General features: G+C 47.2%; 2 protein-coding genes and 1 non-coding gene across 3 annotated transcripts; 2 read left to right on the top strand and 1 right to left on the bottom strand.

Moving 5' to 3' along the window:
- Positions 1-5402: 5402 nt before the first annotated feature.
- Positions 5403-10752, bottom strand: Imp4 (IMP U3 small nucleolar ribonucleoprotein 4). The gene is made up of 9 exons (XM_021162139.3): positions 10469-10752; positions 10246-10354; positions 7543-7626; positions 6905-7014; positions 6696-6828; positions 6452-6606; positions 6284-6378; positions 6106-6179; positions 5403-6017 (listed from the first exon to the last, which is right to left on the bottom strand). Exons 1-9 carry the CDS (start codon positions 10469-10471, stop codon positions 5905-5907), a joined length of 876 nt encoding a protein of 291 aa, XP_021017798.1. The 5' UTR covers positions 10472-10752; the 3' UTR covers positions 5403-5904.
- Positions 10753-10893: 141 nt separating this feature from the next.
- On the top strand, positions 10894-13673 carry Vma22 (vacuolar ATPase assembly factor VMA22). The gene is made up of 5 exons (XM_021162145.3): positions 10894-11168; positions 11249-11352; positions 11443-11525; positions 12517-12648; positions 12766-13673. Exons 1-5 carry the CDS (start codon positions 11058-11060, stop codon positions 12876-12878), a joined length of 543 nt encoding a protein of 180 aa, XP_021017804.1. The 5' UTR covers positions 10894-11057; the 3' UTR covers positions 12879-13673.
- Positions 13674-15521: 1848 nt separating this feature from the next.
- Positions 15522-15593, top strand: Trnae-uuc (transfer RNA glutamic acid (anticodon UUC)). The gene has a single exon. It is a non-coding gene; the product is annotated as a tRNA-Glu (tRNA).
- Positions 15594-16006: the final 413 nt, after the last annotated feature.

Below are 16006 nucleotides of genomic sequence, written 5' to 3'. Positions count from 1 at the left end.
CTTCCCTGAGGACTTGCCTACAGGTCTGCTTCAGGGAGGCAGGAAAGCTTGAGAAGAGAAGGAGGAACATTAATACCCTGTTCCCAGCTTTAAAATGACTTTTTTTTTTTTTTTTGAGACAGGATTTCTCTGTGTAGGTTAACAGAATACACTCTATAGACCAGGCTGGCCTTGAACTCAATAATCTACCTGCCTCTACCTCCTGAGTGCTGGGATTAAAGGTACGTGTCACCACTACCTGGCAAAATTTTTTATTATATTTTTATTTTGTGCATGGGGGCATGTGTGGAGGTCAGAGAACAACTTGTGGGTTTGGGTTCTCTCCTTTCATGTAGGTTTGGAGATTGAACTCAAGTTGTCAGGCTTGGTAGTAAGTACCAAGCTGTATTGCTGGCGCCAAAAAGGACATCCTTAAATACTACATACTAGGGGGTTGGAGAGATGGCTCAGCAGTTAAGAGCACAGACTGCTCTTCCTGATTTCAATTCCCAGCAACCACACGGTGGGCTCACAACCATCTATAATGGGATTGATCTGATGGCCTCTTCTGGTGTGTCTAACAGTGACAGTGTAATCATATACATAAAATAATTCTTAAAAAAATACCCATGCTGGCCTTTCCCTAAGAGCAGTGGGTCTCAACCTTCCTAACACTGCAACCCTTTAATATAGTTCCCCATGCTGTGGTGACCCCCAACTATAGAATTATTTTCATTGCTACTTCATAGGTGTAATTTTGCTACTGCTATGATTGTAATATAAACATCTGTGCTTTCCAATGGTCTTAGATGGCCCCCGTGAAAGGGTCATTCAAGGGGTCACTAGCCACAGGTTGAGAACCACTGCCGTAGACTGTCATCTTCTCTGAGACAGACCTGGGCATCTGCCTCACACTCCCTTAGAGGAAGGTTACGCCAACAAGCGTTCATACATGTTGCTGGCAGCACCAGAGGCTCTGAATGATGAACCCGGTCAGCATGGCTGGCCCGTAGCTTCCCTCTGACAGTAACCCCACCTCAGCACAATTTTTTTTTTTTTTTCTGGGACTTTATTTAGCAGTGAACAATCAGATCAGGCATGGTAGCACAGGCTTTTATCTCAGCAATTGGGAGGTAAAGGCAGGAGGTAGTTCAAGGCCAGTTTGGTCTCCACAGCAAATTCCAGGACAGTCAGAACTACATGAGACCCTGTCTAAAAAGAACCACCAGACATATAAATTCAAAGGAAATACAATATACACGCACAGGTTAAATGACAGCACAATGTGTGTAAACTATACCACAGACTGTGTAAGCTATAGAGAAGCATATTTCCTAAATAGATAAATTACAAAGACAAAATAAAGAGAAACTTAAATGATACTTAGAACAAATGTGCATAACTGAAAAGCAAAAATTTTCATCAACTGACTGATAAGTATGGTCTCATGCCTACAGCAGATTATTTGGCAATAAGAAATGAAGTCTTGACATAAGCTACAAGTTTTGGAAACATTATGGTAGGGCAAAGCAGCAAGTCACAAAAGATAATCTATTCCATGATTTTACTCATATGAAGTGTGACAGGCAGGCTTGAAGAGACCAAAAGTAGATCAGTGTTTGCAAGGGGCTCAGGTCATGGTCACAGTTGGGAGGAGCTAAAGAGTCATGGCTGAGGGTGTACCCATCCTGGCAGAAAGATGTTTTAAACAGAGGCTCTCTGTGTCCCTCCCTTCCATCAGACTACTGAAGTGGCAATCTCCAAGGAACTGGGTTTTCTTCAGGAATCTCCTGTGAGGAGAAAAGTTGAAGCTTGGAGCCAGGGAGTGGCTCCAAGGAGAGAGGTTTCACTCAGTTCTAACAACTTGTCAGACCAACTAGCAGGACCCTGGAGCCCAATGATAAACAGATGGCCAGAGTCCACAGCAACAAATGGCAGCACACTCTGGCCAGGACTGCTCAGCTATGCACACCTCTGGACCTCTATTTAAACCTAAACCTCATGTCAGGACCAAAGGTGGACTTGGGTGGATGCCTTTCGCTATGACTTGTGTGTTTAATTGGCCTCTAGGACAACTGGTAGAACATAGGTTGTTGGGGCTGCCAGAGCCCAGGCTGGAATCCTAACAGTGAATGTGAGGTTTCTCTCAAGGATAAAGATGAATTAAAATTAGATCGTGGAGATGGCTGCAGAGCTCTATGAATATCACTAAACCTCCCACTGGGGCTCCAGCTCACCATGAGGTTAGATGCCATACCCATGCACACACATGCGCACATACCCTCAGTCAACTAGGTCAGGGGGTCAAACAGAATCCAGCCACACACCCAGTCTCCATCCAGCTCTTGTTCCTCTACAGCTCTTCCTAATTTATGATACCCAAGGTCAATGCAGCAGACCACCAGTCTCATGACAGTTCCCACCTTTTACTTTCCTCTTTCCCCCATCTTTATCCTCTCTCTTCCAAAGAACATTGGCTGTCCTGGTTATAGCCATGTGACTTAACCTCCAGAGAGAGGAGACTGGAGTCCATTGAGTGTATGTCTTTGAGATTTCTTTTCAGTTTACTCTTAATTCAAGCTCCCACACCTCCCCTACTCGCTTCATTGTTTCAACCATTCCTTCTACACATGCCCACTTTGTGGCAGAACCAGCCCCTAATGAATAAAGATTTCAGGAGACCAATCACCAGGCAAGGAGTAGGTGGGACTTCTGGGTGGGAGAGAGGAAGAGGGGATGGAGTAAGAGACTGCCTTTTTGGATGGGAGACAGGCAGGTGGAGGTCAAAACGTACCTAACAAGAGGCCCCAGGGTTTAGATGGCGGATCTGCCTTTTGTTTTTTTGGGTTCTGTTTTAACTGAGACCTAGCAGTAATAACCAGTCCTGCTGTGGTGTTTCTTCTCTCCACTCATGCCCTCAGTAACCAATACACTAGCACAACACAGTGTGACCTTTACTCCCCCAAACTAGCTGGTATTTAAGGAATGCCTGTTTCGTAGTTAACTGACACTACTTTCACGGTGGGTTTATTGCTGGACAGTGGCTCCCCGACTTCCTGTGCAGATCAGGGATAGAGCCTGAACAAGTCTAAAAGAAAATGTCAACTCAGTCTTACTGGTCTTTCCTGAATATTGAAAACATTCCCACTAAAAGCAGAAAGGCAACCTGGATTTAGGAATAATAAAAACACTAGGTCTCAACACACCACCAGGAGTAACAGGAAACACCAAGACAATCTGTCTTCTCCAAAAATTACCAATTCCACAATACTGGCCCCCGATGAAGACGACTTACATGAAACTCAGACACACAATTCAAAAAAATAACAAAGCGATCCATCAACTCAGACAGGACATGGATATTCACCGAGAGAACACAAACATCAGCATGGAATCAGAAAGTCCATTCAGGATGTGAAAGTAGAATTTGATAAAGACACACGCAGAGGAAAACCTGAACTGAGACGAAGGTAGAAAGCGGAAAGTGCAGGTCAGGTAGAAGCTCAGTGGGAAGAAGCCTCGGAATAGAGAGGATTGCATACAGGAGAGGAGGTCGGGGCTTCAGAGCAAGGCAGAACCGCATCACTCAGTCAAGGCCAATGATGCATGTCAGTGTGTGTGAATAAAACATGCAAGATCTTTGGGGCATTATGAAGAGGCCAAAATTATGGGCATATGAGGGGAACTTCATGCCAAATGAATTCAGAAAGGAGATACTTTTAAATTTCCCTACTCTAGATGAAGAGGTGCCCAGAGATCCAAGAGGCCCTCAGAACTCCAAAAGGGCAAGACCCTAAAAGAAACCTTTCTATTATATAATTACGACACTAAACAGGCAGGACAGAGAGTGTAGAGAGAGAGCTGCAAGAGACAGCAAGCTCATTTACAAAGGCAGGCTTGGGTTAAGAACACTGGGTGCTCTCGCAGAAGATGGAGGTTCAATCCCCAGGATCCAGATGATGGCTCCCAACTGTCTGTAACTCCAGACCCAGGGGATGCTACACCTTCTCCTAGCCTCATCAGGATATATCAGGCAGATATATATGCAGGCAACTCTTACAGATTACAAGAAAAAAAAAATCCTAATTCTTAAAATCTGTAAATATGAGTGCATTTGAAAGGGTCTCTGAAGATACAAGTTCAGAATTGTAAATGAGATGGACCTAGACCATGGGCAGTAAGTACAGTAACAAAGGTCCTTCTAAGAGAAATATTCAAGAGACTAGGTCAACAGACTCAGCACTGAAGATGAACGCTGACACTGAAGTGCTATGGTAGCAAGAGGCGATATAAAGGGTTACTGCAACCATCAGAAGCCAAAGAGCAAACACCCCCCCCCCCCATCCCCAACACACTCAGCCTTAGGGACTGAACACCCTCACCTCACACCATGACCTCTAGAACCAATTTCTGTTAAACTATCAGCTCCACAAGAATCCCTTATGGTATCCATAAGAAATGGGCAGAGCTGGGCTGTGGAGGTGCACGCCTTTAGTCTGAGCACTCATGAGGCAGGGACAGGCCGATCTCTGAGCTCAGAACTAGCTAGGTCTACAGAGTGAGTTCCAGGACAGCTAGACAGCCAGGGCTACACAAACCCTGTCTCAAAACAAACAAAAACCATAGGAGATCACATGATTTTACTTGCATTTTGCAATTTACACACACACACACACACACCCCACACGCAAAGCCATGGGAGGATCCCAGAGGCCTTGTTGAGAATTGGATTCATGAGCTGCAGTTGTGGGCCCATCAGTCCCAGAGCACTGGCCTAACCTTCCTCATCTTATTGGACCTCAAGGGCCTTGCACATCATCCAGACGGCTTCTGTTCTCTCTCACTATCGTTAGGTTTTCATGACACCATGCAGACATCTCCCTTATCCTGTCTGACATGCTTCCTCAGAGGCCTCCTCCTAATTGTATGGCAGATCCCATCACCAATTCTCTCTGCGAGCTCTAGTGCATTTGTAGGGTCTTGACAACCACTCTACACAAACCCAGGGCCCTTGGGGAAGTTCAGGGTTTTGGATACAGAGAGAACAGTAAGTTGAGAACTGCTGTGGCACAGCCTCTTGAGGCCCTTCCCTGGGCAACACTAGCTCTCCCTGTGGCTGATGGACAGGCCCATTGTAGATGTAGATAGGCAGAGATATGGTAGGCAGGTTGTGGGTGTCACTCTATCTCCTGGGAAAGAGGGAGGGTGCAGAGAATCTCTTGTGTTCTGTATAGAAATATCACTGGTCAATAGAAAAGTATGGCCAATGAGCTGAGGCAAGAAACAGGAGATGGGACATACTGCAGAGAGAGAGAGGGGATTCTGGAAAAGAGGCACAGGAGATGGTCGCATGAAACTGAGGTAACCAGTCATAGGGCACTCACAAAACAAACAAGGAACTGAGTAATGAGCTAGGCAGAGAATAGATGCTAGCTGTTGGCCTAGGCATTTATTTATGAAATATTAAGTCTTAGAGTCGCTATCTCTTCCAACAAAGAGGCTGAGGGGAAAAGCTCGCAGTTAGAGGAGGGTGCCCCTGCTTGTAAGTTAGGCTGGTAATTAAAGGGTGTAGGCTTGCCGCTGGTGACAAAAACTGACCCTAAACCACAGGAAAAAAAAGTGTTCACAGGGCCCAACTCTGAAGAAAGTAACCACTTTCCAGTGCAGATCTGCAGCCCTAACCCAGCCTGAGGGTGACTATTCAGTCCACCGTCATTAGGTCCTCAACCCATAGACCCTCTGTGGGCTTCAGGTTTGTCCTGACAGACAGTAGGCCAACTGTGACCAGTTAGAGGCAGCTGGGAGCATGATGACAGAGGGTTTATTTAGATCCCTCCAGTCTCCACTTAGGATTAGTGAATCTGTCTGTGACAAGTCTCTGATCCAGGATTCCAAGTCTGCATCCTGACTGGCAAGTAGCTCAGCTCACTCGGCACTCAGGAAGACCCTCTTGCGGGCGGTGTTGGTGTAGGGGTGCCAGCGCCACTCTACATCTGCGGTGGCCTCCTGCTCCAGTGTGCCCAGGCGAATCATATACACTAGGGTGAGGGGAGAGATGTCACACCATGCACAGTCAAGGACCCCCCCACTAACCTCCCTCAGGCATAAACTAAAGCCTAAACTCACACTTGAGCTCAAATCGAGGCCCGACCTCAGTCAGCTCCACATTGCGGTGGTCTGTCTTCTTGTAGACATGGTGCCTGAGGAAAAAGGAAGCAGAGGTAGGTATGTGGGTCAGTATGGGATGTGGGTTAGCTGAGGAAATATAAAGGTCACAGGCCCTACACTCAGCCCATGGACCCACCGGAATGAAATGTAGTCATCCTGGTTTGCAAAGGTGATGACCCGATGGCTGTCGTCTTTTGGCACGGGGAATAGGTAACGAAGGATATCCGACACCTGGGGACACAGAGACAGAGAGTCATAGGGCTGGCCTGAGCCTCAGCCCTCCCCACAGGGTTCCCATACTTACCCGCTTGCCCAGACGTGAGGAAAAGCCATGAGTGATGAGGTGGGGCTTGGCTTCTGACATGGTGCCCAGGTCAGGGATGTCATGCCGCATGACCACGTTACACAGTGTGAAATAGGCAGTAGGACCGAAGGGCAGATGGCTGACAATGAGCCCCACTGTAGGGGAGAGGCTGTCAGATACTCTGCCATGACAACAGCCCAAGCTCCCTTGCCCTCTAGCAGGCTTGCCCTCCAGCAGGCCTTACCGGGTGTGCCTCGATGCTCATGGACCACCAACAGGTCGGTGACCCCGTTGGCTTTGCAAGCTCTCACTAGTGCTCCAACCTCATGCCGACCTCGGTTCATGCGCTGGGCACCTGGGAACACCAGCTTCAGTTCCTGCCCATGGACCAACACCGAATTAGAACTGGGGCCACTAGGCCTGGGCATCCCCTACTCCTTGACCCCCCAGTACCTTTGCAAACATTTTCAGGCGAGAACTAGGGTCTCTGGAGGTAGTGATCATGACCTTAGGATCCTCAAGCCCGGCCCATCGATATTCATCATCTACATGGCTGGTTACACCTGTCAGAAGAACAAGAGGGAAGGAAAATGCTGACTCTGCTCAAGAGAGCCTGGTGGAAACGCACCTCTAGTGGCCAGGAGAGTAGCTACCAGTCTACTGGTGAGCAAACACAAATGAGCAATGGAGCAGTCTATGGTGGCAAAGCTCTGAACAGCTAAAACCAGCGGTGAGAGACTCCCTTTCCTCACAACAAATATCCATAATGTCCATGATTCTTTTCCTGCTTATTGAGTGACACATTTGGGTACCAGTGCTAAGGACACTTCTGCTCCAGCAGACACTCCAGCGAGCAAAGAGTAAAAGCTACTGTGTTTATTGTATAAATAGAACCGAAGGCATTTGTTCGGGGAGAGCCCCTGTGATGGCACCCAGGGGCAGACAGGAGGAACCTGGGGACAGGTATAGAAACTGCTCACCTGGACACTTCCATCAGGTGGGAAATTGTCCAGTGTGGCTGAAGAGGACCTGGAGCCCAGTGGGCACAGAAGTTGGTTCAGTGTGGAAGAGGGCTGCAGAGCCCAGATTACCTTCTCCACCAGCATCATCGAACTCCAAGGACCCCTGTAAGGCTAGAGCCTCCCGGCGTAACTCGGTGGGAATCAGCTGGTTTTCTGCAAGGAAGAGAAGGGCAGAGTGAGACACAATGTATATAACACTGTGTGGTTCACTAGTGTGCGGACTTAATGTGAAAGCCCCTGATTTCTTCCTTAACATCCTCAACAGAGTCAGTACAGAAATATAGAAGGAACAGAGGTAACAAACCAACTACTTTACGTGTTATTGGAGATATGGTCTTGAGAGGTCTGTGGCTTTGCTGCTGAGTGTGTTGCTAACAGGGTACAGGGTATGCCACCACCCCTAGTTATCAACTTCTTTTCATCTAATTGACAACTAATGGTTACTGGGGAGCTCATTTTCTAAATACTTCTTCATTATCAATGTCATTTCTATAACCAGACAAAAACCTAAAGAAAATCTGATAATGCACTGGGGAGTGGTTTGATTGCAGGCGAAGAAGACCTTGGTGTTGAGGAGCACTACAAAAATAATAAATGCTTAAAAAACAATACAAAGGGGCTAGTGAGATGGCACAGCAGTTAAACACTGTCTGCTCTTCTAGAGGTCCAGAGCTCAATTCCCAGCAACCATACCACAGCTCACTACCACCCATAAAGGACTCTGACACCCCCTTCTGGCATATAGGCAGACATGCAACCAGAGCACTCATACTTAAATAAATAAATACATTTAAAAGACAGAAAGAAATTGTTTCTTAAGTAGGAAGGAAGACCAGTGACCTCCAAGTCTTCACACTGCCTACTAAGGTGGTCAGCACGCCTGCCTTTGATCCCGGCACTCAGGAGGCAAAGGCAGGGGATCTCTAAGAGTGAGGCCAGACAAGTCTACATAGTGAGACCCTGACTCAAAAACCAGTAACAACAAAACAATATAAAAAAGAACACTGCTATCTGGAGGTACAGATCACCTCAAGGCGCATGGCCTCAGCTGGCTGGGGGTCAGAGATTCTTTCTGTGAACTAAGGTGGGACAGCAAGGGCTGCGGCCCAGTTCTGCATCTCCAGCACGCGAGGGAAGGGAGAGGGTCACAGCAGCACTCTGTCAAGCTAGCTACCAAGTGAACATAAGCTCTCCTCTGCCACAGGAAAAGGATGCTCCCTAGGGATACCCACAAGTAGAAAAGTCCAACCATTTCTTCTGCATCTTAGAAACAATACTGAGCCCCCAACCCAAACAAATACAAAGCCAAACACATACGCTAATAACTTAGGGATATAAGTAGGCATAATGTGAACATAAATAATAGCTTACAACAGTTTTTTAATGCAATATTTAATATAGTTAATAATAGATGGTTGTAAATGTTAATATATTGATCATTTTTCTGTGTATGTATTCCTGCCTGAATTCACATGTGTTCAGGTAGCTGCTAAGGCCAGAGGACACTGGATCCCTGGGTTACAGACAGTTGTAAGTCACTCTATATGGGTAGTAGGGAATGAATTTGAGTCCTCTCAAAGAGCAGGAAGTGCTCTGAACCCTTGAGCCATTTTTTTTCAAACTGTTTTTTTTTTTAAGTTATGGTAATGGGTCACAGATACTTAACATTATGCTTATATAACCCAGGCTGATCTGAAACTCATGCAGCCAAAGCAAGCCTTGAACTCTGATCCTCTAACCTCCACCTTACCAGTGTTAGGATTATAGACATAGGCCCCCAGGCACAGGCCCCCAGGCACAGTTGAGTCAGGCTGGGGACAGAATCCAGAGCCTCCTTCATGTTAGGAAGCACTCTAATAACTGTGGTACAATCCCAGCCCTAACATTATGCTTCTTAACTCAAACAAACTTTACATGACACACATATACTTTATAGTCCTAAATTACAGGAACAGAATTCAATCACTGGCACCAGGGATATTGTACTACCAATCAGGCGGGAGACATGAAGTTCCTTGGATACAAAAGCAAGATAGGGATAAATAGAACATTTCCAATTAAGCTCTGTGATAGAGGATCTTCATTATTAGGGCAAATGAAAATGTGAATTAATGTAAAGTTAAATTAAGGCAAAGTTTTAAACTAACTTGTAAAACGAATGTCAAATTCTAAATGGAAGGAGAGTTTAAAAATGCAAGACAATTATAACAATCAATAACAGATTTTTCTAATTTTGCTTTGAAGAAGACAACAAAAACAAATACCAAGGATTCTTGCAGACCCATTCCCTAAGATGGGAATCAAGTAGATGAGGCAAAGGTTTTTTTGTTGGTTTGTTGCTTGATTTGGTTTGGTTTTTGGTTTTTCGAGACAGGGATTCTTTGTTTTAGCTCTGGCTGTACTCATTATGTAGACCAGGCTGGCTTCGCACTCAGGGATCGGCCTGTCTCTGCCTCTGGAGGGCTGGGATTAAAACCGTGCGCCGTCGCCACCCGACCGAGGCAATGTTTTAAAACTAAATAAAAACTAGATATTCTGTAAGCAAAACTAGCAATCAACCTGTAGACATGGACAACTGTAGCGTAAACGGCCATACTATCACATGGTGGGATCATTCAGAAACCAGTGAGCAGTGAGGTTCTACCTAACGGGCAGAGAAAGGAAAGATGACCAGCCACCCTAATACAAATACATGAAGTTCAAATGCGTTTGCACCTCCGTGTAGTATGCTCGAGCAAGGACTTGTAATCCACCAGCACAGGGAGGCCTTACCTTCTAGAGCACGCTTGACTCGCTCCTTCTTCTCCTGAACAGATCGCTGCGCCTCCTCCCGGGCTTTGCGGTACAGGTACTCGCGGCGCAGGCGAGCCTCCCGACGGAGCTAGAGAACACACAGGGTCACCATCCACTTCGGAGCACCGAGGATCACAACTCAGCCCTCCCGTTAGTCCCCTTCTTTCCCGCTAAACCAGAACACGAAATCAAAACATCCTACCATGATGAGCGCCGCTCCCTCACGAGTCCCAGCTCTTCTGGCGCTGCCTGCACCACGCAGTGATCACTTCCGCCCTCAACCAAAAAGGCCTCTAGAGGCTTCACTCAATTCCACTGCCGGGCAGAGTGCCCCATCTTAAGATGGCGAATGGCGGGGGGCGTCGCAAGGTGATTGGTCAGACGGGCAACCAATTAATTAACCAGATTTGGGATGTCACGTGGTCTAAGACCGACCTGATTAGTTAGTCCGTCTGCGGCTTCACCGGTGCTTGAGCTGGTCAGGCCGCGGGCTAGCGAAGAGTAAGAGCAGGAACTGTGCGCATGGCTTCCTAGATTCAAGTTAAGGTCCGACTTTTCGTAGCCATCGGATTCGAGAAGTATCCCGCTCCAGGCGCTAATCCGCGTCCTGGCTGGTGACAGGGATCACCCGGAGGTTGAAGCCTTTGACTTCCGGGCCACGATTAGTACTGCCCCCCCAAGGGCGGATCTCGAGCGCTGATTGGCTGTCATGCACATGGCCGTGCAGTGATTCGGCGGCTTGGAAGGCAGTGACTCCGCCCATCCGCGCGTGTCCCAAGACTGGCTGGGCCATGGCGGTCCAGGCTCTGCGAGAGGAGTTGGACTCCAAGTGCCTACAGCTGCTCAGTGACCTGGAGGAACTGGAGGCGAAGCGGGCGGCGCTGAACGCCAGGGTGGAGGAGGTGGGCCACGGGGAATGGAGGGAGGGATAGAAAGCGGGCACAGGGAGAGAAACAGTCTCAAGTCTTTCCTGTCTCCCCAGGGTTGGCTCTCACTTGCCAAGGCTCGCTATGCCATGGGAGCCAAGTCGGTAGGACCCCTGCAGTATGCCTCGCGTATGGAGCCTCAGGTCTGCGTGCGTGCCAGGTGAGCCCCCCACCCCCTTTGGAGAGTGGGTGGGCAGGACCTAGGCCCGCGCGGCCAGAAATCCAATTTCCCTTTTTTTTTTTTTTCCAGCGAGGCCCAGGATGGACCCCAGACCTTCAGGGTGATCAAAGCTGACGCCCAGACCCCCGAGGAAGTGGGGCCTAGCGAAGCATGTAAGTCTCCTTTCCACCTGTCAGCCCTTACTTAGTGCTAAAGACAAAACTCATTGAACATTTAAGGAAATTATTTCATTTGGAATCTGATTAATGGAGAGCGTCTGAGCTGGAGAGTTGAATGTCTGTGGGGCGGGGGTGGGTGGGGAGGGGGGGTTTCTTATACTTTGATAGGTAGGGTTCAAGTAACAGGATAGGAGAGCGGCCCGAGGAGGTCTAAGGGAATGGGGCTTATTCCAAGCCTCCTTGGCATAACATGATTGGGTAAGAGGGTTAAAGGAATGTTGGCGTTTAAGCTGATTGGTTCATAGCATCTGGTCAAACCACAAGGAGGGACCACACATCTAAAAAGTGCATCTTCACCTGGGAACGAATCATGTTTTCTTAGCCCACCCCATTATTATCGACTGGCCACAGCTATTACGTCTGTTTTGCAACTGCCAAGAATATTTCGGATTTTTGTTTGGTTGGTTGTTTTTTGTTTTTCATTTCGTTTTGTTTTGTTTTTTTCAGAACTCAAGGGTGGGAGCCAAGTCACTGTGAGGGCAGGTTAGCTTAAAATGAAGTCTGAGAACAAAATGGAGTTTGCTCTGGTACTTTAATCCCTAAGCAATAAGTTAAAGGTGGACTCTTTTATAGTGGGACGAGTTTTGCAGTCAAAGGAACTCAGCAGAACAGAAAATGTATATCCCTATATCTAGATGTTCCTTGGAAATAAACCTCCAATCCCAGTTAATCATTCCTGAAACAGCTTGGGGACATTTCATGACCTTTAGGTAAAATGGCAGTCAGTCTGTAATCTTGTTCTAGGTAAACAGAATTGTCTGTCCTGGAAGTCAGAATAGACAGAGTCAACTGGATTACAAAGGGGAAGGTGTTACTGTTTCCAGACACAGGAGAAGGTTGGGGAAATATCTAACCTTCAGTGTTTCTCAGAATCATGAACTTGGATTAAGCTCATTGTGGTCATGAGGACTGTATGGCCTTTCAGCTCTGCGCAGGCGCAAGGGCCCCACCAAGACCAAAGAGGTAGGATCTGCTGTAGTTCCTCAAGATCCCTTGAACTGGTTTGGAATTTTGGTTCCTCACAGTCTGCGGCAGGCCCAAGCCAGCTTCCGGGATGGTGAGTTTTAGGACTGTTGTACTGGCTAGGGAGGCCTAACACCCCTGCAGTCTTGGGGGCTGGGGGGGGGGGCACTCCATGGATCTTACCGTGATGACATTCCTCTTCTCTCACCAGGCCTACAGCTGGCTGCAGATATAGCCAGTCTCCAGACTCGCATCAACTGGGGTCAGAGTCAGCTCCGAGGCCTCCAGAAAAAACTGAAGGAGTTGGACCCTGGGCCTGCCTGACCTGCATCCACATTGGGAGGCACTGAGCATAGCCGCCATGGATGCTACCACCTTACCTCAGGCCTTCTTTTATAAGCAGCCCCTGTCTCAGCTGATGCCCCACCTAGAAATGTCCTTAGTTTGCACAGTTTCCAGCTTTTCGAGGCATAAAGTTGAGTTATGAAGTTTGATGAAGCAAAGCTGGGCAGTGTGGAGAGCACCTTGTTCTAGGCCCATTGTCTCAGGGCATGACAGTGACCTAGTGAATAACCTGCAGCAGCCAGCTGGGATAGTGAAGCCCTGCAGAAATGGTGACAGAAAAGAAAGGGAGTCTGGAAACATAAGGTAGATCAGGACAATTCCAGTCAATAAAAGTACCTCAGGCTGGGTGTAGCAGCACATGCCTGTAGCTCCAGCAACTCTTAGAGGCTGAGGCAGGAGGATCACTTAAGCCCTGGGAAGTTTATAGACAAGACAGCACACACACACACACAAATACCAGAATAGCTAGCAGGAAATATTACTTCTGTTATAAAAGGTAAAAATAACTGTCATTCTTCCGGGGAATCAAGGTGACCTTCCTGATTGCATTTAGCTTATTGAAGTGGTGTATTCTCTCACCTGGGAACTGTGTCTTGCTTCACTTTTTTTTCCTGACCTATCCAGTTGTGTTGGGAAGGGGAATGTAATCGTTTGCGGGGTGTAAATATTTCTTCCTAATTTGTTAATTTTGCCTGTATTGGTTTTTCTACTTACAAATTGTAAAAACACAAATTTGTACAGAAAAATTGAATAAATAAAAGCTACAGTAAGTGTCACAGAGCTCTCATTTTATTTTCAGTGTATGGGGGCTTTCCCAGTGTATGTCTGTACCATGTGGTGCCTTCTGCCCTTCGGCAAGAAGAGGCCCTATGTCTCCTGTGGGTGCTAGGAAACCCTGGGTCCTCCGAAGAATAGTCAGGGTGTACTGGCTGGTTTTGTGTGTCAACACAGGCTGGAGTTAGAGAAAGGAGCTTCAGTTGAGGAAATGCCTCCATGAGATCCAACTGTAAGGCATTTTCTCAATTAGTGATCAAGGAGGGAGGGCCCCTTGTGGGTGGGACCATCTCTGGGCTGGTAGTCTTGGGTTCTATAAGAGAGCAGGCTGAGCAAGCCAGGGGAAACAAGCCAGTAAAGAACATCCCTCCATGGCCTCTGCATCAGCTCCTGCTTCCTGACCTGCTTGAGTTCCAGTCCTGACTTCCTTTAGTGATGAACAGCTTAAGCTAAATAAACCCTTTCCACCCCAACTTGCTTCTTGGTCATGATGTTTTGACCAGGAATAGAAACCCTAAGACACAGGGTTTGCTCTTTTGTTGTTGTTTGCTTATTTGGTTTTTGGTTTTGTTTTGTGACAGGGTTTCTCTATGTAGCTCTGGCTGTCCTGGAACTTGCTCTTGACCAAGCTGGCCTCAAACTCACAGAGGTCCAGTAGCCCCTGTCTCACTAGTGCTGGAATTAAAGGTGTGTGGCCCCCCTTTCATCCTCTACACCCCACCCCAGCAAGGGGGTGCTCTTGATCACTGAGCCATCACTCCAGACCCTCTTAAATCAGGTTGGTTTGGTTTTGTTTGTTTGTTTGTTTGTTTTTTAATTTAAGTACACTGTAGCTGTCTTCAGACACTCCAGAAGAGGGAGTCAGATCTCTTTACAGATGGCTGTGAGCCACCATGTGGTTGCTGGGATTTAAACTCCGGACCTTCGGAAGAGCAGTTGGGTGCTCTTACCCACTGAGCCATCTCACCAGCCCTTAAATCAGTTTTTAAAAGAAAGTGGAATTTATGTGATTTTGGGATTTGGGATTGTATTAATACCGTAGTAAAGGAATCGTAATGAACTTCTGGGATTTCAGTTGGATGTTAAGTGAGTCCGGCACCCAGCTTTTCTACCACCGTCCATTTCTGGCTGTGTATCTCCGAAAATTATCTCATAAAGCTACCAATTTTTAATGATAAACAGCAAGAAAAATTACAAACCTGTGACAGCACATTCTTCTCCCCCTTTAGCTCTCCGGTGCCTGTATATTTGGGGCTATTATGAGTAGAAAGAAAAGGACCCTCTTCTTTCGTTTTGTTTTTAATTTGAGATGGGCACAGTTGTAAACCTGAAGGGCTATGGCCTCGCAAGAACCCACTAGTCTTTGCCTTCCCAGTTTTGGAAGCATGAAAGGCATCCACCGAGCTTCCTAGCATTCTTCAGTCAGTAAAGTGACATCTCTACATGGAAGAGAGGGCCGAGAACACAAAATTTTTGACCATAAATTCTTCCTGAGGACCACTTCTGGAACGCTAATCACACCAGAGTCACGAGATTAAATGTAGAACCAGACACAAAGGCATTTACTGCGCGGCTGGGCTTCGGGTGTGGTGGGCTCTGGGAAGCCCGACGCTGTGGCTGCCGGGATAGGGTGAGGACTGTGCCCTCGGCTGCTGACTTTAGGCTCACTCCCACGCACGGAAAAAGTTCTACCTTTCGCGTCACGGGCTCCGGCAGCGACCGGATGCGGGCATTCCTCACTATTTCCTGGGAAGCGAAGATGCTGAAGATTTTGGAGGGTGGAGTTTGCACAAGCCGCCCTAATGACGTAGGTAACATAAGAGCAAAGGAGAGACACCTGCTGGCAGCTCCCATATGGTCTAGCGGTTAGGATTCCTGGTTTTCACCCAGGCGGCCCGGGTTCGACTCCCGGTATGGGAACAGCTTCTTTTTATAGTTTGTAATTAATTCGTTGCTATTCGTGTCTTGTTGCTGCTCCTAACACCTCGCATGAAAACAGTGGCGTAGTCTCAGGAAACTGGGGCCATAGGGGTCATCGATCTGCAAATAGACTTTAGCTTTCTTCATAACCCTATGAACTAGTTTTTTTTTTCCAGCAGTAACTTATTTCAGCTATTTATATCAACTATTATCTACATTATATATGCAAAACTATAGATACTGAAGTTAAAAGTAATATTTAAAATATCAAGATAACATTGTGGGTTGTCCATACAGAGGTTTCTACTGCTAGCCCCTTCCCATATTTTCGGCCCGGAGTAAAAGATTTCTTGTTCCTGAGTGGAACAAGCAAACAGAGAAATGGAAACTGAGAAAAAAAGCAGGGAGAAGGG

The sequence above is a fragment of the Mus caroli genome, unplaced genomic scaffold (assembly GCF_978045245.1).
Source record: "Mus caroli unplaced genomic scaffold, Mus_caroli_1 scaffold_1, whole genome shotgun sequence".
NCBI lineage: Eukaryota > Metazoa > Chordata > Mammalia > Rodentia > Muridae > Mus > Mus caroli.
The sequence above is the reverse complement of the archived record's forward strand: the minus strand, read 5'-3'. Positions and strand labels throughout refer to the sequence as shown.